This window comes from Phyllostomus discolor, chromosome 5, assembly GCF_004126475.2.
Source record: "Phyllostomus discolor isolate MPI-MPIP mPhyDis1 chromosome 5, mPhyDis1.pri.v3, whole genome shotgun sequence".
NCBI lineage: Eukaryota > Metazoa > Chordata > Mammalia > Chiroptera > Phyllostomidae > Phyllostomus > Phyllostomus discolor.
The window spans coordinates 22,817,063-22,844,093 of NC_040907.2; the positions used below are offsets into that span (position 1 = coordinate 22,817,063).

General features: G+C 40.8%; 2 protein-coding genes across 13 annotated transcripts in view; both read right to left on the minus strand.

The window, feature by feature from the left end:
- Positions 1-498: 498 nt before the first annotated feature.
- TMEM35B (transmembrane protein 35B) lies at positions 499-3,781 on the minus strand. Its single transcript, XM_028512618.2, has 3 exons — positions 3,534-3,781; positions 1,960-2,140; positions 499-1,008 (listed from the first exon to the last, which is right to left on the minus strand). The coding sequence occupies exons 1-3, from the start codon at positions 3,639-3,641 to the stop codon at positions 833-835; spliced, it is 465 nt and encodes a 154-aa protein (XP_028368419.1). The 5' UTR covers positions 3,642-3,781; the 3' UTR covers positions 499-832.
- Positions 3,782-5,792: 2,011 nt separating this feature from the next.
- Positions 5,793-27,031, minus strand: part of ZMYM6 (zinc finger MYM-type containing 6) — a 41,270-nt gene continuing 20,031 nt past the window's right edge. For 8 of the 12 annotated variants that reach the window (XM_036025747.1, XM_036025748.1, XM_036025752.1 and 5 more), the window contains 4 exons: positions 26,404-26,547; positions 25,912-25,949; positions 9,852-9,996; positions 5,793-8,004 (listed from right to left, as the gene is read on the minus strand). In XM_036025747.1, the coding sequence (XP_035881640.1) occupies positions 6,173-8,004; positions 9,852-9,996; positions 25,912-25,949; positions 26,404-26,547 (2,159 nt within the window). In that variant the 3' untranslated portion in view covers positions 5,793-6,172. Of the gene's footprint in view, positions 8,005-9,851; positions 9,997-24,346; positions 24,533-25,911; positions 25,950-26,403; positions 26,548-27,031 lie in introns of those variants that run through there. The other 4 variants (XM_036025749.1, XM_028511798.2, XR_004903129.1 and 1 more) reach the window with 4 other exon arrangements.

Below are 27,031 nucleotides of genomic sequence, written 5' to 3' on the forward strand. Positions count from 1 at the left end.
AGGCGGCATCCCTCGGAGTTGTCCGCCTCCTGCTTCCCTGTAGGGGTCCAAGGAGCACTACCCAGCGTGCCCCGCCTTACCACCAGAGGCTGGCAGTTTCAAGTCCTGTAAAATGATGACTCAATGCCCATCTTTGTTAGCTTTGCAAATGTAAAAGGCCCAAGATAAAAAGAAATAGGAAGGAATGCTTCGTGTGGCTCGGTTCGGAAGGGCACAGGCAGAAGCAGGCACTTATACTCTGCCACACTCAATGAGTAAGTAATAAAACCTTAAAAACATGCATGCCTTTTAAATCCGTGCTGTCACTTCTAGGAAAGGAAAGTAAGTATGCAAAGGTGATTTACTGTGAGGTTTGCAACAGTAAAAAAAAATGGGAACAATCCAAATGTTCCTCAGTGGGGGCTTCAGTCAATACATTACAGTACCTCCCTGCAATGGAGTACTACACAGCCATCAACATCAACAATGTAAAACACACAAGGAATGCCATACAGTACATTAGCTTTAAAAACCAGATAATAAAATTTATTTAAAAATGTAAATAAAATAATTTCATTTTCAAAAACCCATGTAAAGGCATAGAAAAAATTTAAAGGTACCATTATACAAAGGAATTGAAAAGAGGAATGCTAGTAAACGTCAAAGAAGGCCAGTAGATGTCAAGAGAGAAAGCAGGGCCAGGTAGACAAGATATCTGTTTCAACCCTGGCCATAATTTGACCTGGATATATGACATTGGTTACAAGGTGGTAGATTCTGTGTCCTTCTATGTTCTTGCTGTGAAAGTGACATGGCACAGAGAAGCAAGAGACACTCTACTCTCACCCTGCAGTCACTCTACTCTCGTAACTGTACGTGGAGTCTTCTTCCCAGTGGGTGTGATCACCACCTTCTGAGTTTTGACTACAACCTGGCAGATATCCAGCACCAGCAGGAGCACCAGGCAGACGACAGCCGGGATGCAGGTGATCAGTGATTCTTTCAGAGACAGCAAAGTGAAGATAGCCCCTGGAATGGAAAGGCAGGTCTCAGAGGTTCCCTGTGGGCACCCAGGAGATGGCAGGAGCTCAGGGCTCTCCAGCCTAGGCTGACCCACTCCAGCTCAAGTCCTCCCATTAAGCACCACCCAAACTAGCTGCCCTTGTCTCCCTGGCCTCCCAGAGATCAGAAGCTTTTTGAACTAATGTAACCCCTCTTAGGGGTCAACAAAAAAAACAGGAACAATACAACCAAATAGGGCAGGGAGATGGCAAGACAGGCATTGGGAAAAAATTCTCCCTGCCCCAACACCTTTCTCAATCCTACTGGAGGGCAAGAAGACCAGGGGTTGATGGTGGAAGTGAAAGAAAGACCTGAAAATGAGAGAAGCTCCAGAGATGGAAATCAAGGCAGGGGAGGGGTGGCAGTGGAGGCAGCAATGGTGACGTGAGGCCAGAGGTACAGAAGAGCCCACACGTCTGGCCTTTGAAGAAGCAGCTGTCTTTGTACATCAGCAATACCTGGGGGCAGAGCTGCTGTGAGGGGGGACCCTCAGGACTTCTTGCCTCAGGTAAATTCTCTGCCTTTCTATTCAGGGGGCTCAGCTTCTTGTTCCCAACTGCCAGACACATAGGTCAAACAGCAGCTGCTACTCTATCCTGTCATCTCAGGGGTGGGATGGGGGAGAACAGTAGGAGCTTTTAGGCTGCAATACATCCTTATAATGGAATACCATGCAGCCAATAGAATTGATGAGGTAGAAGGTATATTTGGCATGAAATTGTGTTATAGTAGATGAGGTTTGAAAAGCACCTGTCCTAGTCTGAAGACCATGGAAACAGCACCACGGCAGGATGTGCTTCTGGTTCCAGAGGAACAGGGAGGAAGGCAACAGCAAAGGGGAACAGAGGAACAGCCAGGTCTTCCCATCATCCTCCCCGAGGAGTTCCCCTTCCCCCTGCCCAGATGGACCCCCCTTACCCATCATGAGCACGATCAAAAGAAAGTTACTGATCTCTTGCAGCTTCGGTGGGCCCAGGGCCAGCAGCAACCCGGCCAGCAGTTCCAGCCAGCCCACAGCCACTTGGTAGCTCATGGGATCTGGCTGATAGCCGAACACCTTCAACGGGAACACCTCAGCAAACTGCACGAACAGGGCTTTCTAGGGGTGGCAGGGAACACCTGTCAGCCACTCACCAAGGATCCACTCACTGCCCAGGTGCTCCACAGGGACGTTTGGTGCTGACATCAACTTCCTCAACAAAGAGCTAGTACTCTTGGCTGAGGTCAGCCTGGAAAGGAGAGACCCTCCCTGTGGGGCTGAGCTTTGGAATCAGTTACCAGGCTTCATGCTCCAAGGAGAAGGGCTGGATGGTGATGCAGAGATGGACTGTTTTTCTCATTGGACTCTAATGAGTCCCAGATTTCAAGAAGAGGAAGCAAGGAGGCTTGGGCATTCACATCTAGAGCCTAGACCTTGGGAATCCACAGCTTTCCTTTCTGCCTGGCCCCATTTCTCTTCAGGTACTATGCAGGGAATATTTAGGGATGGAAGAGGGGATGAAAAGGCTCATTAAACAGATTCCACCTTCTACAGTATACGCTGATACCCGGATTCTACTGTAGTAGACACAAGGGGAGTTAAGGGGGCTCACTCAGAGCGACTCATCATGCTGAGTCAGGCTCCATCCTGGGACACAACTTCACCCCATCCCTATGGGTGGCTACCTTTGCCTGCTCCCCCACCTCAGCGCTACCTCCCCTGCTCAGCAATGTCAGGAAGCTCTAAGCTGTCTGACTCTGGGGATGAAGTTGCCCAAACCCACAACCTTATGCCAGGACAGAATGGGAGAATCCAGGCCTGGGAGAGGGAGCTGGCAGGGGTCGCCAAGTCTGGCTTGGGAAGCTTGTTTAGTGGGCATAAGAACATGGCCACTAAACATTTCCCTAGAGTCTAGAACTAGACAGACGGCCTAAGGGCAACTTCTAGGCCTCCCCCTCACGCCCCATCCTCAGGAAAAGGTAGCTCATGGAAAAGGTCCCTCTCAGGATTATAAATTAGGAGTGTCCAATTTGGGTGCTACTTCCTGTCCTGCTGTGTAACCTCTCCACTCTCAGGGCAGGTTATCTGCCCTGGCAAGCGGGGATTAATAAAGCCCTGCCTCATGGGGCTCCGGAGAACTCAAGCAAAGGAAGGAGAGGAAAGGAGCAGGGAAGGAACTGTGTCCCTTTTTCCATTCTCCCCCTGGGTCCCGAAGCATTCCTCCTGCGGCTCTGGCTTTGCCTAGGCCGCCAATGCTCAGCTGGAAGGAGACGTGCCCAGTCCCTTCTGTCTACGGAAGATCCACAGAACTCAGAGAAACAGCCCAGGCAGGCGTCAACATCGACGTCAAGGTCCGGTGCTTTTCCCCTAGCTCTAGCGCCATCTCACCCAAAGGCAGGAGGGTCAGCGGGGCACAGGTGCAGGCAGACGGGGGGCGGGGCGCCGGGTACCCGGGTAACGGCGGGGTAACCGCTAGGGACCATCCGCCTGCTACCCACGCCACGCCGCTCACCATCTGCTGCGACACGGGAGCTGCGATCTGCTCCGAGAGCTTGGCCACCCCCGTGAGCGCGAAGAAGCCTCCCAGCAGGACGCGCAGAGCAGCAAGCAGGAGCGCCATGGCCACGCTGGCCCTCCGGGAGGGCGGGCTCACTCGCCGGGGTCAGGCCCGCCGAAAACCCGCCCCTGCCCCGGTTCACTTCCTCCCGTCTCCAGGCTCCCAGAGGACGCTAGCTAGAGCCTCCCTTTCCTCGTCTATCGTGAATGTTACCACCCTCTCTTTCGTCCCAGCACCCATGGGGGGGGGGGGGAATAGAAGGGGCGTTTGCCGCAGACGGGAACCTGGGACCCTCTTGGCTCTTAACTGACCAAATGAGTCCCAATAAATTACGGCAAAATCTCCCAGTCAATACAGACAGGGCGGAGTCAAACATAGGTATCTGGACGTGGCTTGTAGAAGCTCTCCCTTAGGATCAAAAGACCAGAGCTTCATCCCTGCCTGTCCCACCCTAGCTTTGAGATCTGAGCTGTCACCTAACCTCAGTGAGACTGCTACTTGCTTCTGTAAGTGAGGTTAATGCTGCATCAGTCCTCCTAAGTCTGTGACAGGCCTGGCACAATGCCTGGAACACGTATGAGCTCAAAAAGTTATTTGCAAATTAGATTAATTTATGAAATTATTAGTAATAAATAACTAGTCGTAAGTTGCCTTTTACTTTGCCTGAAACCTATTTTCCCTCTAATTTCTCACATCTGAAATTAGACTATAAAAATTGAAAATTCAGATATTTGTGCTATAGTAGGCAGTTAGGCATGAGCAGAGTAGATAAGTTACCATGGCCAGTGGTCCAGGGCTGGGGCTCCAGGTGCCTAGCAACAGTCAAAACTGGGAACAGAACTGTAGGGTGGGACTTTGCCCCCAGAGTGACAGTACCTCCCCTTGCATATCGCTGGTCATGTGATTTAGCCTCCCTGACCTTTCATATGGCTGGTCCTGAAGTTTGGATTCTCCCCTAACCTTTCCTCCCCTGGCATATAGTCAATTCTGCAGCAGACTCCCTTAGAGGAACAACAGGGGTCAGGACAACAGCCTCATCAGACTCCCTTGTACTACCACTCCCTTAAGTAAGCCCTCAGGACAATGAGGTTTTGACCCTCATCAGATAAGCTTAGCAACAGTCTCAGGTCTGCTGACCACAGTGGCAGAGTTTTGGTCAAACTACAGATAACATCTAGGCCTTAGTTATGTTTCTGCACTAGGCCCAGAAGAGCAGCAAGGTCAGGTAGGGCAACACCATGGTTGACAGCGACTAATGATCCCCTGCCTTGGTGGACCCATCAGTGGAGACACACTTGGAAAGCTGATGAATACATTGTCAAGATGCTCCCGAGACCTGCAGATAAAAGCCCTTAAGACAAAGAACCCAGCAAGTGTGCTCTCTCTTCTCCCTTCCCGCCCTCCTCCCTCTCCCTCTCTCTCCCTCTCCCTGTCTCTCCCTCTCCCTGTCTCTCCCTCTCCCTCTCACAATCTCACCTTTCCCCCAGGCACATTTTCTTTGCCTTTCTTTGTCCTAAGCTCCAAGAGCCCTTTTTCTGCCTCTGTATCTTGCTTCCTGAGTCCACACTGCCTAGCTGGCTCACTTCTTCTACCATGTGACTTTAAATAAACTTTGGCATGTCTTTGAGTTCCTTGCCTCTGAATTCTCTTCTTAGACAAATTGAAGGACCAAGGTCTAGCATCTGGTGCTGTTCCCCGTTAACACTTGCAGCTATGGGAAGACAGGCTTTCACAGAAAATCCCTACTGGCCACTCCTGGCCCATCTGATCTTACCTGGAAATCTGTCTAGACCTGGATGGACAAACTGGGCCAGACTGGGTCAACTATGAATTTTTTTACTCCCTCTCCCTCCCATAGCTAACAATGTTTGTCTACATTTTTTTAATGATAAAAATTTTAAAGGCAGCTTTCAGGACACAGGAAAATTACATTAATTCATATTTCAATGTTCACAAATAAACAGTTTTATTGAAACACAGCCACACTCATTTGTCTGTGTATTGTCTACAGTTGCTTTTGTGCTGCAACCTCAGAACTGGGTACCGTAGTTACCACCCATGGCCTGCAAAGCCTAAAATATTCGCTATCTGGCCCTTTCCAAAAAAGGTTGCAATATGCTGGTCTAGTGAGCCAGAGAGGCCCCCTACTGGAGTCTCAAACTCTCAGGCTGTTTGCATTTCCTGTTAGCCAAGCTGCTTAAATCTTTTTTTTTTCTACCTACCCTCAACCTGTTGCAGAAGGAGGCAGGCTGGCTGCAGACTAACATGTCCCAGGTGCTTCTAAAGGCTAAGCAGTTTCAACATCCAGGTGTGCTATCTGTTACATTATAAATTAGGCCTTTCATTAACTACATCTTGGTCACTAATCCAAATTATTCAATCACTCAATGAAACAGCTAAATTCTCTACGGTGGACTCTTAAAATTATAAACTATTATGTATAAATGCACAATGATTAAATTCCTCAACAAAAAGAGAAAAATTATTAAAGTATTTAATCACTGAAAACACATATCCACATTAAGAAATTATATTTTAGGATACTTATACAAAATTTAACACAATTATAGAATCTGATAAGCAATATACATTCACTATTCTTTCTCCTTTACTAATTTTTCTATCCTTGGAATTAAAGATGTGACCGCAAGTCTTAGAGCAGGGCCAGAGACCAACAGATTTCTTTGTTTTGACTCAGTCAAAGCTGAAAATGTAGCATCACATAAATAAACAGTTGAAAAAGGCAATAAAAATGTCATTGCTCTTTCATGGAGTTCTGGGTAACTTGTCTTTGCTTTTATCCAAAACTGAGTTACAGACATTGATTTAAATACTGATTGTAATCCTAAATCTGAAGATAACTTTGCTAGTTTTTCTTCTTCAAAATCCTTGAGATTACTATCCTGGTGATTCATAAAAGGATTAACTATCCACAAATTTCCTGAACGCAAGTCTTCTTCTGGTGGATAACAGTCATTGAACATTCGAGAAAGTCCTTCCAGGTGATCAAAAACAATGCCTGCAATGCTTCTCATATTTAAGCTTGATGAGTTTGAGAATTCAGAAAATGAAGGGAACATATCATAATCATTCTCTTGTGTGCGCTTCAACCACATCTTTAACTTTTCCTTAAATATATCCATTTTATTATACAAACTGAAGACTGTGGTCATAGTTCCTTGGAGACTTAAATTTAGTTCATTTATAAGTGAAAAAATATCTGATAAATAGGCCAGCCTGGCAACCCATTCCTCATCAAGAAAGTAACTGGCCAAATCTGAATGCTTTTGATTTAAAAAAATTTCAATTTCATGTCGTAATTCAAATAATCTTGTTAAAACTCTCCCTCTCGATATCCATCGTACTTCAGCAGGAAGTGGTAAATTTACACGCTCAGACTCCATTTCTTCACACAAAATTGTTAACATACGTGAATTCAATGCATTGGTCTTTATAAAACTTAAAATCTGTGCTGACTGTAGAAGAATTTCATGTAAGCATGGAGACAACATTTCTGCTGCTAAATGTTCACGGTGAATAAAACAATGTGTAAATGCCACTGTATTCATAGCAACTTCTTGAATTTTTGCCCTTAAACCAGAATATCTGCCAGTCATGCTTGCAGCCCCATCTGTACAGAGACCAACACAGTGTTTCCAATTCAGAGATTTACTATCAATATATTTATTTATTAGTTCAAATATTTCAATACCAGTTACTTGAGAAGGCATTTCAATACAACATAATAATTCTTCTTTTATATCACTACAATCATTATCAATGAAACGAACATAGCACAGAAGAAGGGTGATATTTGAGATTTCTGAAGACTCATCTATCTGAAGGGCAAACCACTTTGACTCTCTGACTTTCTGAATCAGCTGATCTTCAATATCTGCAGACAGTTCATCAATCCTGTGTCCAATTGTGTTATTAGAGAGAGGAATGGTTTTCATTTTGTCTCCAGCACTTGAACTCACAACTTCTGAACACATTTCTACTAAATATGGTTTAATTAACTCTTCGGCAGTAGAGAATGGCTTCTTGCTGGCAGCAATTTGGAAAGCAATTAAATAAGAAGCTTTCACAAGTGACTTTTCAACTAGTAAACATTTTTTAAAAGAACTGTTTTGACAATCCATCTCAAGAGATTTTTGTTCAAAAAAGTCTACTGGTTTGTTTTCTAATTCTGAATGTTTTGTCTTTAAATGATGAGAAAGATTTGCTGGCTTCATGTTTTCAGCAGATAAGATTTCTCCACAAATAACACATTGTGACCTTGGTGGACTTGCTTTTGATCCCGGATAGATAAGGAAACCAACCTTTAAGTATTCTGCATCGTAAGTCTGTAAAAAACCTATTTTTCTTTTTTTTGCAGGTGGAGAATCAAGTTCCACATCACTTTTCCCATTAGGCACAGGTAAATCTGAATGAAATAATTTTAATCTCCATTACTTTCAAGAATAAACTATGTTATTTATGTCTTTCCCCACACATTTAAAATTTATGTTTTACTATTTATTAAAGTAATACATGAAAGTTTAAACACAAACATAATACTTTCATGATGCCAATGAACACAATTTCTCCTTTGGCCTAAGCTTGGTCATTGACTGAAGTAAAACTGTAAGATGTGGTATATGATCTAGCAACATAATATATTCAATAGATTGCTGGAATTAGGGATGATTCCCCTGGCCAAGTGGCTCAGTTGCTTGGAGCGTCATCCCAAACACCAAAAGGTTGCAGGTTCAATTCCCCATCAAGACACATAACTAGGTTGTAGGTTTGATTCCCAGGGGTTAAGGGGTGCGTAGGGGTCCCAATCAATGTTTCTCTCTTTTTCTTTCCCTTCCTCTCTCTCTAAAATCAATAAACATATGCTCAGGTGAGGATTTTAAAAAAAGAATAAATTACTTCACTTTTAAAAAGTTTAGGCCCTGGCTGGCATAGCTCAGTGGATTGAGTGTGGGCTGCAAACCAAAGTGTCGCAGGTTCGATTCCCAGTCAGGGTACATGCCTGGGTTGCAGGCCACGACCCCCAGCAACTGCACATTGATGTTTCTCTCTCTCTCTCTATCTCCCTCCCTTCCCTCTCTAAAAATAAATAAACAAAATCTTTAAATAAAATAAAATAAAAATAAAAAGTTTAGGAAAAGAGAAAACAAATGTTGCAAAAAGTTAACATTTGGCGAATCTAAATCAAGGGTGTATTGGTGTTCACTGTGCTACATTTTCAATATTTCTGAATTTTTAAATGTTTTCAATTAAAGCTGGAGCAAAAAAGATTACTTATTAGTTTTAATGCCCAGTATTAGTGAGGGTGCAGAGAAATGGATGCTCTCAAAACACTCAAAACACTGTTAGAGGATAAACTGATGTAACTTTTCAGGACAGCAATTCTGCAACACAAATTTGGCCTGGTCTGGTATGGCTCAGTGGACTGAACGCCAGCCAACTGCCAGTTCGATTCCTAGTCAGGGCACATGCCTGGGTTGTGGGCTAGGGTCCCCGGTTGGGGGCGTGTAGTAGGAGAAACATCAAATCAATGTTTCTCTCCCTCTTTCTCCCTCCCTTCCCCTTCCTCTAAAAATAAATAAACTTTAAATTAAAAAACATGCTTTGAAGAAATAAAAGAAAGGGACCCTTCATAAAAGCTCATGATTTCTTTTTGAAAGACTAAGTTTTCAAATACAGTATATTAAGTGAAGTAAAACTATCATTAAAAACAAAAATCAAAAAGTGCTTTGGGTAGAGCTATGAAAGTAATTGAAAACATAAAGGTAGTGGGATTAAAGGCTGTAACATGGATTGGCCAACAGTTTACAGCCTTTTCAAGTATGAATTCAAATAACTTTCCCAATCACCAATTCCTCAGACATATAGTACACCTTTAGTAACTGACAACACAGTATTAAAAAAAAAACAAAACAGAAAGAAAAAAGAACTAAGGGTAAATCACTTAATGCTTTTTAAAAAAAATTGCATCTTGGTCATTATAATAGTTTATCTATACATTTGAAAAACAGCAGCACACACATGTAGGTGATGTCTGTCCACTCTACACATAATGCTTTGTGTGAACATGGATTCAATTTAGTTACGTATAAATGAAAATTATTATAATAGGAATAAATTAGATGTTCAAAGTATGTGATTTAAGAATTAATGAATGTCTTCACATTTAAGGAATTGTTGACAACTTTCTTTTCCTTTCTTAAAAAAAAAACACAGAAAAGAAACTCTTCATGTGGAAAGTGCAAGAGCACATACCTGTCTGACATTCCTTGTGTTGGGTGTGCGGTTTGCAAGAGATGGCCTTGGTCTGTGTGACAGGTTTGCACAGTAAAGCTTTGTTCTTTAAAAGCCTGGAGGGCTGGGAAGAATGAAGTTTCATGGCATTTGTCTGTGTACTTCCCTAGTGAAAAACAAATTCAGAAAAGAAAGAGAGGTGTTTTTTTTTTTAGTATCTTAATCATTGACAATAATTGCTATCAATTGAAAGGTAGCATATATCAAGAGAAATATAATGCCTCTGAAAGTATGAATCCAGTAACAAAAAGTGACTATGGAAAATATGCACTAATTCCTAATTCTTCTAATCAGTATTTGTCCCATTGACTGACTTTTAAAATTACTCTGCGTATATTAAGTACAATCAAAACAATGAAAATAATCTTTGCTCATTAAGAAAACTGACTATTCAGAAAAATTAGATCCAACCTCAGACAAATGCAAAAATATATTTCATATCAAGTAATGCCCTCAACATGAAAAATACTAACTTTAAGTCAATGGAGAACTTTCAAATGACCAGAACAAGAAGGAATTATTCTTAAATAAAACACAAGAGTTAAAAACAAAGCAGAAAAAGGTAAGACACATTTGACTACGTTAAATTATTTTTGTGAATAGAGGTCTTGATAACACAAAGTTGAAGGATAAGCAACAGTAGGAGAATGTATTTAAAACATGTTTTTTTGTTCATTTAGTTACTATTTACTGAATGTTTACTATAAGCCAGGCACTATTCTAAGCCCTGGGGATACAGCAGAACACAAGACAAAGTCCTGCTCTCCTGAGCTTTACATTCTAGAGGGAGGCACAGAATATAAACAAGTAAAACAAATATGTAATGTGCAATTTTAGGTAGTGATAAGTGCCATGCAAGAAATAAAGTAAGGCAAGGGAATGGAGAATGATGGTGTGGAGGAAGGGTAATTTTGGAGTAAATATTTGAGCAGAGACCTTCTGAATATTCAAAAGAGCAGACCAAGCAAAGGCCTGAGGTCAGAGGATTCCAGGCAGAGGACTGTAGGTGCAAAAGCCCTGGAATGGAAAAGAGCTTGACTGGCTTTAGGAATATGAGCAAGAACAAGGCTGAGATAAAGTAAGCAGAGGCTGGAATGATACATCTGGAGAGGTAGGTAGAAGCCACATTGTATAGGATCTGGAGGATCGGAGTTTAAAAAAATATTAGGACTGTATTTTAAGTGTGATGAAAAGCCACTAGAGGCTATGTTTAAAACAGATAATATATGCAATAGTTTTGAATTATGTAATTCAAAGGCATGAAAGTATGTATGTAAGTTTTCTATGCCTGTCTGCCATCAAACCAGACTCTATCTTGAACACAACCCAGTTTCTTATACATTCTTCCAGAGATGACCTCTGTCAGTGATTTTCAGTAAGTGTGCTGCAAGAATTTTTAAAACATGCTATACCTGACTATTCAGCCAGGTGCAGACTTCTCCCTTAGACTGTCAAATAAAAATTAAAAAATGACACCAGCCAACCAGTGAGAATGAATCAAAATTACACTGATTTTTTTTGGTCAGAGCTGCAAAAAGTATGTATTTTTTGGTGTGCTGCAAAATTTCAGTGATCAGTTTACGTGTGCCATGAGGGAAAAAAGGGTGAAAATCACTGATCTATGAAATAAGTTGCTTCTGGCTGCAAATGGTATCATTATTAGCAAGGTGCTGCACCTTGCATTCTCACTTACCAAGCTATCTTGGAGGTATACCACATAACTTTGTATAAAGCTGCCCCCTAAAGGCTTTATACACTAAATGTAATTCAGGTAATTTGAAGTGTCTCTGCAGCTGAACAATTAAATGGTACAAATCTTTTGCTGGTATAAACAATTCTGCAATAAATATCCTTACACACAAATTCTACATGTGCTATTATATCTATATAATAAAGTCTTATAAGTACTGCTCGATGGAGCAGAAGTACAAATCTGTACATTACACATTCTAATTATGATGGTACTGCCAAATTGCTTTCCATAGAAATCATCAAATTAAATGACCTTCAGCAATGTACGTGAGCCAGTTTCCCGGCACTCTAGTCAACACAGTGTTATCAGACTTTTTGCTATTTCTCAATAAGTGAAAAATTATCTACTAGTGGTGTCATCACGACCTGGCCAAATGGCTCAGTTGGTTGGAATGTCGTCCCATACACCAGAAGGTTGTGGGTTGGATTCCAGGTCAGGGCATGTGCCTGGGTTGTGGGTGTTGTCCCTGGTCGGGGTGTGTGCAAGAGGCAACTTGGTCAGTGTTTCTCATATCAATGTTTCTCTCTCCCTTCCTCTCTCTCTAAAATCAATAAACATATCATTAAGTGAGGATTTTTTAAAAATTTGAATAGTTGTGTCGTTTAATAGGTATTTTTCATGGTTAAGCATTATTTGTATTTCCTCTTTTGTGAACTGTCTATTCATATCATTTGCCCTATTTTCCTTTATCCTTTAAAAAATTCTATGCATATTTTTTCAATGGGTAACTTGTGACATAAAATTAAAAGATTCAAATTGTAAACAATGAAAAATAAATCTCCCTCTTAACTCTCCCTCAGTTGAGTTTATTTTCTCCACAGAGGCACCACTATGATCTATTTATCATCGCCTGCCTTCCGGAAGTATTTTATATATATGTACAGGCATGTGTTTTGTTTTTAAAATAGAAATGGCCGTATGCTATAGTTTTGTGGGTTTTTGCTTACCCACTGCTCTATGTCTGTACACATATAGCTGCCTCATCCTTTTTAAGCACATAGTATCCCACTGTATGGATATAACGTTTAACTACAGCCCCAACAGAGTCACAGTGCAAGCTTGTGCAGGGGACTGTACTTGCCAGGCCATGTGATGTGTGACTAAGTATGAGTTGGAGAGGGGTAGATTTTAGGCTCTACCCATGTAGGGCTATTTTTTTCTAAATAGTATTGTACAATAACTCAGGATGAACTCACAGTGGCCGTGATCACTGATAAAATAGTTAGGTTGTTTTCAAGTTTCTGCTATGAACAATGCTGCCATTATTATCTGTGCACATAATCCATTTCACAAATGTGTGAAATATATATGAAAAATAAATTCCTAAAAATTGAGTTTCTGAGTAAAATAATAGTTACACTTTAAATTTTAACAGGTTTTAACTAAATTGTCCTCTGTAGCAGTTTTACCAACTGCTATTAGCAATATGTAAAAATGCCTTAACAGTGTTATCGATCATATTTTTCTTTGCCAATCTGAGACAACTGTAGTTCTAACTGGCATTTCTATAATTTTGAAGATGATTATCTCTGTGAATGCCTAAAAACTATTATTTCCTAGTCTATAATCATACTTCTTCTCATTCTCCCCATGGAAAATAGGTCTTTAGTGATTCATAAAAAATTCTTTACATATAAAAATAAAAAACTAGCCTTTAATTACATGGATTGCAACCTTTTCGTGTTTTCATTTGTTTTTTGACTTTGAAATGTAGTTGAAGTTCCCTAATACGTGTTTTATGGCTTCTGGGTTTTGTGGACTAGAGTTTCCCCACTTCTGTATTAAAATTCTTTCCTACATTTTCCTAGTACTTTTAGTAGTTTTTTACACTTAAGTCTTTTCTCCATCTGGTGTTCATTTAGGTTTAACTTGTGAGGTAGAAATAAATCCAACCGTGTTTTTTCCCCGTAAGACTACTCAGTTGTCACAACACTACTGAGTAATCTAGATTTCTTCTACTGATCTAAAAATGCCCCTTTTATTATTCCTAAATTCCCATATGTATTTAGATCTATTTCTGAATTTCCTTTCTACTGAGTTTGTCTACCTACTCACAGCTTCAGTATGTTTTTTTAACTATGCAACTTGATAAAATTTGTAGTTTTCCTATCATTTTGGAAACTACCTATTCCTCTTCTTTATTCTGCTTTTTCAGAGTTTCACTGAAGATGTCTAAGCAGTGGAGTCACACAATCCGATTGGTTTTAAGATCATTCTGGCAACAGAATGAAGAAAAAAACTGCAAAGGGCAAGAATGTTAACCAGAAGACAGGTAGCTCATCACAATAATCCAGAAGAAAAATGCTGGTGGCTCAAACTAAGGAGGTAGTAAGGAAGGAACACCAGAGAGGAAGTCTGGGAGGAATAAAAGGGTCCTGGTGTAGACGTATCGCTTGATAGAGCTATTAGTCACAGGCAGTTAGACACATGAATCTGAAACTCTGAGGTCAAGGCAAAAGAAATAAAACTGGGAATCAGCCACCACACAGGTGGTGTTTAAAACTACAAGAATGTATATGAGTCCTGTAGGAAGTGTGCAGACTGAGAAAAGGGACAAGTATGATGACCTGGAAGTTGAAGAATGTATTTCAAGAAGGAAGGAAAGATCGACGGTATCAAATGTTACTGAAAAAATGAGCAGAATGAAAAGTGAAAATTGACCACTGAATGTGGTAAGAATAGAAACTGACAGTGACCTTGATGAGCAGTTCCAGTGAAGTGATGCAGACAAAAGCCTGACTAGAGGGAGCTAAGGAAAGACAATGTAAGAAAATGGAGGCAGAAGTAGAGGCCACCATCAGAGGAGCTTTTCCAAAATGAGAGCAGAGAAATGGGACATTGGCTAGAGGGCTATGTTGTTAAAAAAAGATTTTTTTTTTCAAGAAGCATTACTGCATGTTTTTGTGCTGATTAAAATGATGAGTATGAAGGGGGGGGTAGATCCAGCATATATAAAGAAATCCTATAAATCATTCAGAAAGACAATTCAACACAAAAAATGGGGAAAATTAAAAATACAAAATTTAAAAATTCAAATGTTCAAAACTGAAATAAAAGCAAACTCACTAATAAACAGTGACATGCAAAATAAAACAGTGAGATACTACTCAACAGATTGGCAGAAAATATTTAAATTTGACACATTTAACGATAGTGAGGCTGTGAGAAAGAAGTGCAATCATAAACTGCTGATGGTAATAAAAACAGGAATGGCCTCTCTGCAGGGCAATTTAAACACTAAAAATGAAAATCTGGTTTGACCCAAAAATTCCTCCCTTCCATACCTACACTAGACAATACACCTGCTCAAGGAGAAAGCTACAAGGATATTCATTGTAGCAGAGATTTTTAATAGTGAAAAACTGGAAGCAACATAATGCTTGTTAATTGGGCAATGGGCAAATAAAATGTGGTACCTACATACAATATAATACTATAGAGCAGTCAATAGGAATGTACCAAATCTATTCGGTACACATGGATATTTTTAAAAATAGTATTAAATATTTTCCATGGACTTGTATATATGAATGCAAAAGATTAAAAATGGTCTGAAAGGACACACACCAAACTCCTAATAGCAATTACATCTAAGAATATGAAAAGTGATTCTTTTAAGAAGAACATGAAAAGATAGGAGGAAAAAACACTAAGCAAATAGGCCAAATCTGTCAATGGTTGATTCTGGATGATGGGAACACAGAAGGGCAGGAGATGGCAAAGCACATGGCTCTGGGCCAAGTCCAGCCCACCACCTGTTTTTGTAAATAAAGTTTTATTGGAACACAACCACTTACTGCACTGCAATGGCAGAGGTAAAGGGTTGCAACAGAGACTGTGTGGCCTGAAAAGCTCAAAATATTTACTATCTAGACCTTTATATAAAAAATTGCTGACCTTTGCAGATTTTCTTCTTTGTACATTCCTATATCTTACCATTCCCCCAAATTTAAGACCATTTAAATAACTCGAAGGACATTCACACTGAAGTCCCAGAGAAACAAAGAAAAAACTCTAAAACTGTCAATTTTTTTAAATTACAGAGTACTACACTATTTGTTATTATTACACTTTTTTAGACCAAACTGAAAATTTCAGTCAGAGCTATTCTGTAACATAGTTTAAATGACTGGTTAAATTGAATTACAGAAGGACTCCACACAGGAAGACATATACAGGGTGGGGCAAAGTAGGTTTATAGTTGTGAGTATGTGAAGCACAGAGTTTATTCTTGTATTATCATTTTTTAATTATTACGTTATTTTCTATATGAACAACTGTAAACCTACTTTTGCCAACATACAAAGATAAGGCAGTCACATTTAAATGAGACATATGTTCCTGAAAACTCTGAATAATTTAAAACTAACAAGACTAATTGCTCCATACATATAGAGGATGGAAGAGTAAATAAGTCTTTAATCAATATAGAATATTTTCATTATACATAATACTTATCAATATAAAACATAATACTTTAATTATATGATGTGGTTAATAACAAAATTATTAATTCTATACCAGTGATTTAGTAAAATACAATTTAATGTGATTTTAAAATATAATTTGATGTATAGTATATACTACACAAATGACTACAACGTTAACCTAATGACAGTTCTAATGTAGTATACTGCCTGAAATTAAATAGAAGATATTATCATCCTCCAATAACACAAATAATGGGAGAGTTAGGTGGAATCAAATTAAGACAAGCTATCTTTCCACATTATAATGAAGGGTGGTCTGATTCTCTGAAAGACTTCTGCTAAAGAATGAATCTAATATGGTTTGTATTTTCTCTCATTGTGGATTTTTCTCTTTTACTTTTTATTGAATTTATTGGGGTGACACTGGTTAATAAAATTATGTATGTTTCAGTATAAAATTCTATAATATATCATCTGTATATTGTATTGTGTGTTCACCACCCCAAGTCTTGTTCTATCACCATTTATCTCCCCTTTACCCTTTTCTACATCCCCTACCCCACCTTTATTATGGATTTTAAAAATTTTAATTTATTGATTTTAGAGAGAGGGGAAAAGGAGAGAAAGAGAAACACTGATTTGTTGTTTCATTTATTTATGCATTCATTGGTTGATTCTTGTATGGGTCCTGACAAGGGACTGAATCTGCACCCTTGGCATATTGAGACAACATTCTAACCAACTGAGCTACCCAGATGGCTCATTGTGGACTTCTTGATATGCAAACACACTGTCCATCTTTTGCCTTGCCACCATGGAATAGCAATCCACATCTAGATCATCTCCTTCAAAAATAGCACTGTTGTTGAAGTAAGGTCAAAAGCCTATGTCAGTTACTTCACTGTTGGTTGATGTACTGAAGGCCCAGGCTAATTGTTAGGGCCCTCTTCCTGTTACATTTTTCTTTTTCTTTCCTTCTCTTTCTTTCTTTTGTTGCTTCCAAGATGGAAAACAAATGTTTGGGGACACATCATTAGCCATAAGAAGTCACAATGCCCCTATCACTCCCCCTTCCCGGTATATATTAAAGCTGTAATAGCTTGTGGCAAATTTCACAAATGACATCTAGATGGTCTGAGTGAGAACAATTAAATTTTTAGGAATTCTAAATTCTTTAGTTCCAAAAGTGGAGAAATCCTATTGTTAGATTTCAACAAGTAAAAGAATAATTAAAACTGTAAGTAAATGGGCTACCATCACAAAAAACACAGTAAATATATGGACCAAAAAGTTCGTGACCAATAGACTACTTCAGCAGAAACAAATGGTCATTGATGTCCTTCATCTTGGCAAAGCAACAGTACCTAAGACAGAAATGTACGAAAAACTACCTAAAATGTGCGAGACCACACTAGCCGTCATCTTTGTGTTTGTATTCAAAACCTGTCTTGGTGGTGGCAAGACAATAGGCTTTGGCGTGCTGTGTGATTCTTTGATCACACCAAGAAAAATGAACCCAAACACAGATTTGCAAGACTTGTCCTATATAAGTAGAAAACTTCAAGGAAACAGAAAGAGGAACACAAGAACAAAATGAAAAAAGTGAGGGGGGCTGCAAAAGCCAATGTTGATGCTGGCAAAAAGTGAGCTGGGAATTGGACAAGAGGAGAAAAGATTCTTCAGTTAGTTTATCTGTAGTGATTGTGCAGATTTTTCATGAGAGGATTAATAAATTAAGAACTTAAGAGAATCCGACTTCCGGCAAGATGGAGGAATAGGTGGACGCACCGTACCTCCTCGCACAACCAAGAACAGAACAACAATAATTTACAACAATGATTTGCAGTCATAATATCAGAACTGTCAGAGGATTTATCTAAATGGAAGTCGGACAGCCAAGAAGTTGAAGTAGACCCGTACATCCAGACTGGTAGGGGATGACGAGCCGAGCGGGCGTGGGGCTGGCGCGGTCGCAGGCATGCGTAGGTCGGGGGAAATTTGGCGCAAAATTGGCGCGACAGCAATCCGGGGAGCAGGAGCACAGCGGTGCAGCGGTGATCCCTGAGTACGCAAGCAGCGGCTGGGGGAATCAGTGGGGCAGCGATCGTGGACCAGGGCAGAGCTCTTGGCCCAGAAGCCCAGGGAAGTGTCTGGCTCCAGGAGTACGAACGGTCACCATTGATCCCTCCTATCCCCGCTCCCACCCCTGCCCCCACATATAACGTCACAATCTAGCGACTAGGGCGCCCAGCCCCGGTGAACACCTAAGGCTCCGCCCCCTACCATAACAAGAGCGACCAGACCGGAGAAAAAATAAATAAATAAATAAAATAATAGGAGAGACAGGGAAAGACATAAGACATGTTTCCAGCAGAACAGATCAGTCCCCCAGGACTCATCCTTTTGAGTGACCAAGAAATAGCCAATCTATCAGATGCACAGTTCAAAACACTGGTAATCAGGAAGCTCACGGAACTGGTTGATTTTGGATCCAAATTACATGAAAAAATGCAGATTACCATAAAAGGGATGCAGGAAGATACACGGAGGAGAGCCAATAGTGAAAGGAAGGAATCTGAGTCTCAAAACAACACAGTGGACCAGAAGGAAGATAGAATCAACCAAGCAGGAAAGCATGATGAAATAAGAATTCAAAAAATCGAAGAAAAGCTTAAGACCATCGAGGACACCTTTAAACGTTCCAACATCCGAATTATAGGGGTACCAGAAGGGGAGGACCAACAAGTGGAAAAGTTATTTGAACAAATAATAAAGGAGAACTTCCCCAATCTGGCAAAGGGAACAGTCTTCCAAGAAATCCAAGAAGCTCAGAGAGCCCCAAAGAAGTTGGACCCAAGAAGAAACACACCAAGGCACATCATAATTACATTAGCCAAGGTAAAAACGAAGGAGAGAATCCTAGAAGCAGCAAGAGGTAAGGGGACAGTAACCTACAAAGGAGTTCCCATCAGACTGTCAGCTGATTTCTCCAAAGAGACCTTACAGGCAAGAAGGGGCTGGAAAGAAATATTCCAAGTCATGAAAGACAAGGACCTACATCCCAGATTGCTCTATCCAGCAAAGCTCTCATTTAGAATGGAAGGGCAGATAAAGTGCTTCTCAGATAAGGTCAAGTTAAAGGAGTTCATCATCACCAAGCCCTTATTTTATGAAATGCTAAAGGGACTTATCTAAGAAAAGAAGATAAAGAAAAGACATGTATAGTAAAAGGTCAGCAAACTCACAAATATTAACAACCACACCTAAAGCAAAACCAAAAGAAACTAAACAATTAGAACAGGAACAGAACCACAGAAATGGAGGGCACATGGAGGGTTAGCAGCAAGGGGGTGGGAGGAGGAGAGAGGGAGAAAAGGTATAGAGAATAAGTAGCATAGAATATAGGTTGAAAATAGATAGGGGGAGGGCAAGAATAGTACGGGAAATGTAGAAACTAAAGAACTCATAAGTATGGCACATGGACATGAACTAAAGGGGGGGAACGTGGGTGGGAGAGGGGGTACAGGGTGGAGGGGAGAGAAGGGGGGAAATGGGACAACTGTAATAGCATAATCAATAAAATATATTAAAAAAAAAATGCAGCCCTGAAATCCCTTAGGGAAGGAGCTGCTATAAATTTTTCTTAACTAGCTAAAGGTCCCTTTGAAAGACAACTTGGAATAGAGCATGTCCAAGTGCCAATGAGGACTGATGAAACCCTCCTCTAGGTTTGGCTTCAACAGTTCTTTGGCAGGGTGGTAGATGCATGTCCTTCACAAGAATGGGGTGGTGTTCCCTCTGGAATGTTCTTTTCTCCTTTATTTGCTCTTATTCTAAGCTCCTAGAGAAAAAAACAAGAATTCTAGGCTCTGCTTTCCTCTGTCACCTCCATATCTCTGGAGGTGTTTTGGGAGCTCACTGTAGAGTTGAGAAAATGCTTGCTCAGGAGACCCAGCCTGCTCCTCCCAGCTGGCATATCATTGCTGCTGCTGCCCATGGAGGTGTAGCTAGAAGGCTGGGACTGTTGGTCCAATAGCTGGTGTAGTCACACCAAGGACTACTGTTCAAATATCTAGGTACACGACATAGTCAATGAGGAAGGCAGAAGGCTCTGGAACTGCTGAAAGTTTAAGTGGGACTTCCAGTCAAGATGGCGGCATTGGCAGACATGGCTGGCCTCCTCATACAACCACGCCAAAATTACAATTAAAATATAGAACCACTACCCTAAGAACTGTCAAAAATCAAGTTGAATGGAAGTCTGAGAACTATAGAATTAAAGAAACGCATCCATCCAGACTGATAAGAGGAAAAGAGACACAGAATGGGCTGGTCCCAATCCAGGTGTAGTGAATATAAATTTGGGAGGAATACCTTGGGAGCAAGGAGTCCAGGCCCCTCAGCCCAGGATTCCAGTGCCTGGAAGATAAGTTCCCATAACTTCTGGCTGCAAAAACCAGTGGGGATTAAATCAGTGGAAGAAACTTATCGAGTCCTGAGCAGTTCCTCTTAAAGAACACGGACTTACTCAAACTCATTCTCTCTGAGCTCCAACACTGGGGTAGCAGCTTGAAAGGTACCAGTAGTATACAAGGAGGTACTGAAGTATCTAGCATCAAGGTGCGAGTTGGGGGACAGCTTTCTCGCAACCAGAAAGGTGGGCAGAGGCCACTGTCCCTTTTCTGAACCCTCCCCCAACAAGCCACAGAGCTGGCAGGAAGGTGCCATATCTGAGACTCCATTAACTTGGCTAACACCATTTTGCCCTACCTTAGAGATGCCTGAGACTGCATCCCACCCAACTTAACAGGCCCACCAAACTGTTAACAGTGACTTTTCCATATGAATGGCTGGTCTTGGCTCATACATCACAACTTCCTAAATCCTTTCAAATAAGAAACAGCTGGCCTCAGTGAGCCCCCCTGGCCCCTGTACCTCTTGCTAAGTGGCCCCAGGCCTGGCACTAGCAGCAGTGAGCTTACATTCACAGTTTGCCTTTGCCTAGGAATCTCCAAGCCCAGCACAAGTAGCAGCCATCTCAGACTGCTTTACTGCTCATGGAGGGTGACCCGAGGCAGAACACAGGTGGGGGCTGACCTTGGCCTGCACCTCTGGAGAAATGCCAGAGCCTGTCCACATACAGTGTACAGCTACACACCACATCAGAGCACCACCACTCTTTCCCTGCATGGCTGATTCCCCATGGAGGGCTATGGTTGGTGGTAAGTGGTCACAGCCAGTCCTTGTAGCTGACTGGCCTGGGTAAATCCCTCACATTGACCTGCCAACAGCAATCAAGGCTCAACTACAAGAGCAGGGGGTACACAGGCCCACAAAAAGGGTGCACCTGTGCCACCAGACCCTACAGGACACCTACCACATTAGGCCATGCTACCAAGACAGGGAACATCATAGAAACAAACACAGGGAGGCTGCCAAAACGAGGAGACAAGGAATCATATAGCCCAAATGAAAGAAGAGATCAAAACTCCAGAAAAAGAACCAATGAAATGGAGATAAGCAATCTATCAGATGCAGAGTTCCAAACACTGATTATACGAATGCTCAAGGAACTTAGGGAGGACCTCAACAGCATAAAAAAGGTCCAGTCAGAAATGACGGATACACCAATTGAAATAAAGAACAACTTAAAGGGAAACAACAGTAGATTGGATGAAGCCAAGAATCAAATCAGTGATTCCAAATATAAGGAAACAAAAAACAACCAATCAGAACAATAAGAAGAAAAAAGAATCCAAAAAAAATGAGGATAGTATAAACAACCTCTGGGACAACTTTGAGCATTCCAACATTTGCATGATAGGGGTGCTAGAAGAAGAGAAAGAGCAAGAAATTGGAAATCTACCTGAAAAAAACAAAGAAAGAAAACTTCCCTAATTTGCTGAAAGAAATAGATATACAAGTCCAGGAAGCACAGAGTGTCCCAAGCAAAATGGATGCAAAGTGGATGGATACAAAATGGATGCCCACTCCAAGATGCACCATAATTAAAATTTTAACCAAAGGTTAAAGAGAATCTTAAGAACAGCAAGAAAGTAAGTTAGTTACCTACAGGGGAGCTCCCGTGAGACTGTCAGCTGATTTCTCAAAAGAAACTTAGCAGGCCAAAAGGGATTGGCAAGAAACACACAAAGTCATGAAAAGCAGGAACCTACAGCCATGACTGCTCTATCCAGCAAAGCTATCATTTAGAATCAAAGGGCAGATGAACAGCTTTCCTGACAAGGTGAAAAACTAAAGGAGTTCATCATCACCAAGCCATTATTATATGAAATGTTAAAGGGATTTATTCAAGAAAAAGAAGATCAAAAGTATGAACAATAAAATGGCAATAAATACATACCTATCAACAAATGAATCTAAAAGCAAACTAAGAAAACAAAAAGAACAGAGACCAAATCATTGATACGGAGAGAGTCTGATGGTCGCCAGATGACAGCAGGGTGTGGGGAAATGGGTGAAGAGGTAAGGGGATTAAGAAGTACAAATAGGTAGTTATAGAATAGCCATGAGGATGTGAAGTACAGTATAGGAAACGGAGTAGCCAAAGAACTTATAGGCATGACCCATGGACATGAACAATGGTGTGGGGATTGCATGAAGGAAAGAGGAGTGCTGGGTGGAGGGGGACTAAGTGGGGAAAATTAGGACAACTGTAATAACATCATCAATAAAATATAATTTTATTTATTTTTTAATAAAATATAATTTTAAAAAAAACAAAAGAAAGTTTCAGTGAGATGGGTTCCTCCTGGGAGAAAGTGGCTGTGGAAACCTCATCCATGTTGGGCCGGTCACTTCCTAAAGAGGTGTACTCTGTCACTACCTCCCTTTCTCCAGGCTTTTGGCTTTCTAAATGAGAGTCAGAGTCATCCAAAAACTCTAGGGGTGGAGAGTGTGCATCAGTAACTGTCCTTCCATCACCAAGTGGCTTCTCGCTGGGTTTCTCCGAAGGGTGCATCACCACTGTCCTGTCACAGAAGCTGCTCCTCTCCAGCACAGCCTTTTTTTCCCTTTCACTCTGATCTCTGGGGCTGACTCTTTCTCTTTCTGAGGGGCAGACACAGTGATACTTTTGGCTGGCCCTTCCCTGAAGGTGGAACGTTCTCCTGTGTTTGGTTTTGTCCTAGGGGCAGTATCTCCCTTCCTTTTTGGCATGGAATTTCCCAGAATGCCCTGGATAGCCTTCAGCTAGATCATCATAGAACCTTGGTCTCAAAGACTTCCCTTCTTCCTTTTATGAACCTTGCTTGGTTCTTCAATTTTATCACTTTGAGCTCAAGAATTCATGGAATTACAAGGACTATCTTTGGAATTAACCTTAAGGCTGCAGGTTTTCTCTTCTACAAACGCCATTTCTTCTAGAGAGCAGTTGGCATGGCGCAAAGGGGATCACCCCGACAAAAGAAACTACCACGTGCTCTGAATCAGGCAGCCACTGGGAACAGCCCCGTCCACACCTGTGCCAGAGGAATGCGAAGAAGATGAGGAGGAAGAATTTTTGCAGCAGGATGAGTCCCAGGACAAACCTTGCTGTGCAGGCCATATCATCCTCCTTCCAGGTTTTCAGGTGCTTGAGGCTGCTTGCCACTCCAGAACTCAACACAGAGCTATGGGCTGGCCATCTAGAGGGGGCCCAACCATTGCACTTGCAGGAATACCCTTCTGAGGTGCTGCTCCAAAGGTACTTGACCTTGGGCAGCTCCCATGCAATTGGCACCTTTCCCCCTTCTTTCCACTGCCCATCACAGTTCTCTAGATTTCAGAGATGCCAAAACACTTTGGAAATGTCAAAATGCTGCAAGATTTACTAAGGGCTTCGGTTAGGTTTCCAAGCCTACAGTGTGTTTCTGTGATTACCAAACACTTCAGTTTACACAGCACTACTTCAGAGACATCAAAGCACTTCAAAAGACTCCAAGTGCTTTAAGGTCTACACCTGGCTGCCAGAGCCGCAGCCCTTGGGCAGGCATGCAACCCGGGGGCCCGGAATGCAAAGGCCCACAGCGCAATGCAGTATGTGGCCCTTCTTGCTCCCACAGCCCTGCCAGGAGGGCCACCTTTTCCATCCCTTTGCCACCACAGTCCTGACTGCCTTCTCCCCAACCACCCCGATCCTGCAGCCACCATCAGAGATCTGACTCCATGGGACCTTTATTATTCTAATTCTAGCAAGGCTCCCTTTATTAATTCATGGGTATCAAACCAAGCAAAATTTCAACATCCATTTCAACAACCTTGTACAAACTTACCACTTGCTTTACCACCTTCACATTCTTTATTAGCAGGGCTTATGCTGTCTTCCAAGTTAAAGCCTCTTTAAATTATGGCAAAGTTGAAATGTTTTGATAGCTTTGGAGTTAGCAGGTATGGCTTGCCTGCTCATGTTTATATCCTTAATACCTTGGTGGGCTTTAAAATTGGAAAACCGGGGCAGGCTGGGTGGAGAGGGGCAAAGAGGGAAAAATTGGGACAACTGTAATAGCATAAACAATAAAATATTTTTTAATAAAATAAAATTAGAAAACCAGCTATGACTTGTAGTAAACCTTTTCGTTTCATTTGCCAGCTCCTTTCAAATCATCAGAAATACTTCATGCCCTGACTGGGTGGCTTAGTAGATTGGGCGTCATCCTGAAAACGTAAAGGTCACCAGTTTGATCTAGTTGGGACACATGCCTGGGTTGCTGGCCAGGTCGCCAAAAAGGGGTGTGCAAGAGGCAACCGATTGATGCTTCTCTTGCACAATGATGTTTCTCTCCCTCCCTCCCCCCCTCTCTAAAAATAAATAAATAGTATCTTTTTAAAACTACTTCATGCCTTACCATAGATGATAGCTTGACCTTAGGAATGCAGTATGTCAACACTGACCTTATAGCCGTGTTGCTAGGATTTTATCCATTTATTCCATTATCCTTGCCTTGTTATAAGATCATTTTGTGAACTAAAGGGTGTACCTGCTTTACTGATGCTTTGGTTTTTAGGAACATTATCTTTAATATTCTTCAGGATGCACTCTCCTAAATTAACAGGATGAGATATCACAGCAGTAGTCTGGCAATCAATCTTCACAGAGTTTTATCACATTTAATTTCTGTTCCAAATTTATTAAATTCTGGGCACACTTTTTAGCACTAGCACCACCATTTAATGAATCTGAATGACAGTTATTTGATATAAAAAATGATTTTGAATTGTATCAAGAGCAAATGTTAAGAGAGCAGCCCACAGTCACCAAAACACATTAACCTAACATTAGGTTCATGTGATATTGATAAAGAATGAGAATTTTGTTTTCCTGCTAAGTGATGCTGACATAAGACAATAATGACATAGTTTGTAGTCCTTTTAGCCTGCCAGATTTGAAATTATGCATTTCCTCAAATTTTTTTAATTTTGGGAAGCTTTATAATATTTCAAATTTGAGACATAAAGTGGGGATTTAAATCTTTTTACTTTGCACTATGTTCAGCCTGGCATAATTCAAAGACACATACAATGACACTATACTGAACTTCTTCAAGAGACTTTCTAGTCTAAAATAAAGATACTTGAAAGTAGCAAAAGAGAAAATAAGTAACCAGATGGAATTAAGTATTTAAAGAAATTAAGACACTAGACATAAATAATAAATCAAGAATGCATTCCTATTAATAATGTAATTTTAAGATTTGAAAACAAAAATTAATGTATAATATTTACTCCACTTTTTTTAAAGACTAAGCTGTAAATAGAAATGTACTCAGATAGATATTAGAAGGTTATATACAAAATGAAAATAAAGTGGCATTATCAGGCAAATATTAAAAAAACTTACATCTTTGATGATCTTTGCTGCGTCTGTAAAAACTGCATCTGTTAAAAATTAAAACATAATGTTATTATCCATAGAATATACAAAAGTAAACACCGAAAGCAAGAAGTTACCTTCTTCTCACTAAGGTGATCTAGAGCCCAGCCCAAAACTTCTCAAATATGGCCCAAAATTACTCAGCCTCAGTCTCATCTGGAGTTCTTGGTAAAGGTAAGGATTCCTGAGCTACAATCCCCTCCTACTATATTAGGATCTCTGGTGGTAAAGGCAGCTGTATTAAAATTATTTGGGTTCTTAAAAAAATAAACCATACATGCCACTTCCTTCCCGATCCATTCCAGCCAGCTTGCTACCCACTTCCCTCCAGGACAAAGAAGCATGTTTCCTCATATACGTGTAAATAACAGTGAACACTAACAGCTACAATAACAGCTACACACACTAGACAACCCTCATTTCCACAGTCTAAACAAATGCCTTTATGCCAAGTCATACCTTTTAAACCACTGTTAGTGTTCCCTGTGGACTGGGCAGGAGATACTTCTGCTAATGACACCACACAGGTTATAACTGGTGTTGTATTTGTCGTGACAGAAGGGAGCTCCATTGAAGCAGTTGGTGCCTTAGAAATACTCACTGCTTAAAATAAAAGGGTAAGACCTAGTATAAACAAAAGGGTCACACACACACACAGAAAAACCATGTAACAACTAAATTTTCAAGAGGCACTGCAAATATCTAACTCTGTATAATTTGTGCTGGGTGATACTGGTCAGATTAGTGTTCGTTAGAACTTAAAGAGAGGCTGGTTCTCTAACATTATAAACTTCAAATGATATTTAACAGGTAAAAATATAATGCACTGCCTTCAGGGTTAGCTGGGCTTTTCCATTCATGAATATTAAAACTTCTACACCTATGTTGCTTCACTAAAAATTTAATGACAATTTTTATAAATAAGTTGATGACATAGGTGTAAATAAGCTTTGGTCCGTCCACATAGGAATGCCAGTTTTGTTAACCTACATTACAGAATGAAAATTCTACCACCTGCCTGAGTAATCTCAGGGAATGGATGGTAACAAACAAGATTAGCTAGAAGGCATATCTGGATGATGATTAA

Bases quoted from the DNA above. Each gene is read 5' to 3' on its own strand.
- TMEM35B (XM_028512618.2), bottom strand. From the start codon at position 3,641: ATGGCGCTCCTGCTTGCTGCTCTGCGCGTCCTGCTGGGAGGCTTCTTC. The intron at 2,141-3,533 runs GTGAGCGGCGTG...TGCCACCCCTAG, and splicing joins CTCCCGTGTCGCAGCAGATG to AAAGCCCTGTTCGTGCAGTT. The intron at 1,009-1,959 runs GTAAGGGGGGTC...TTTCCATTCCAG, and splicing joins TTTGATCGTGCTCATGATGG to GGGCTATCTTCACTTTGCTG.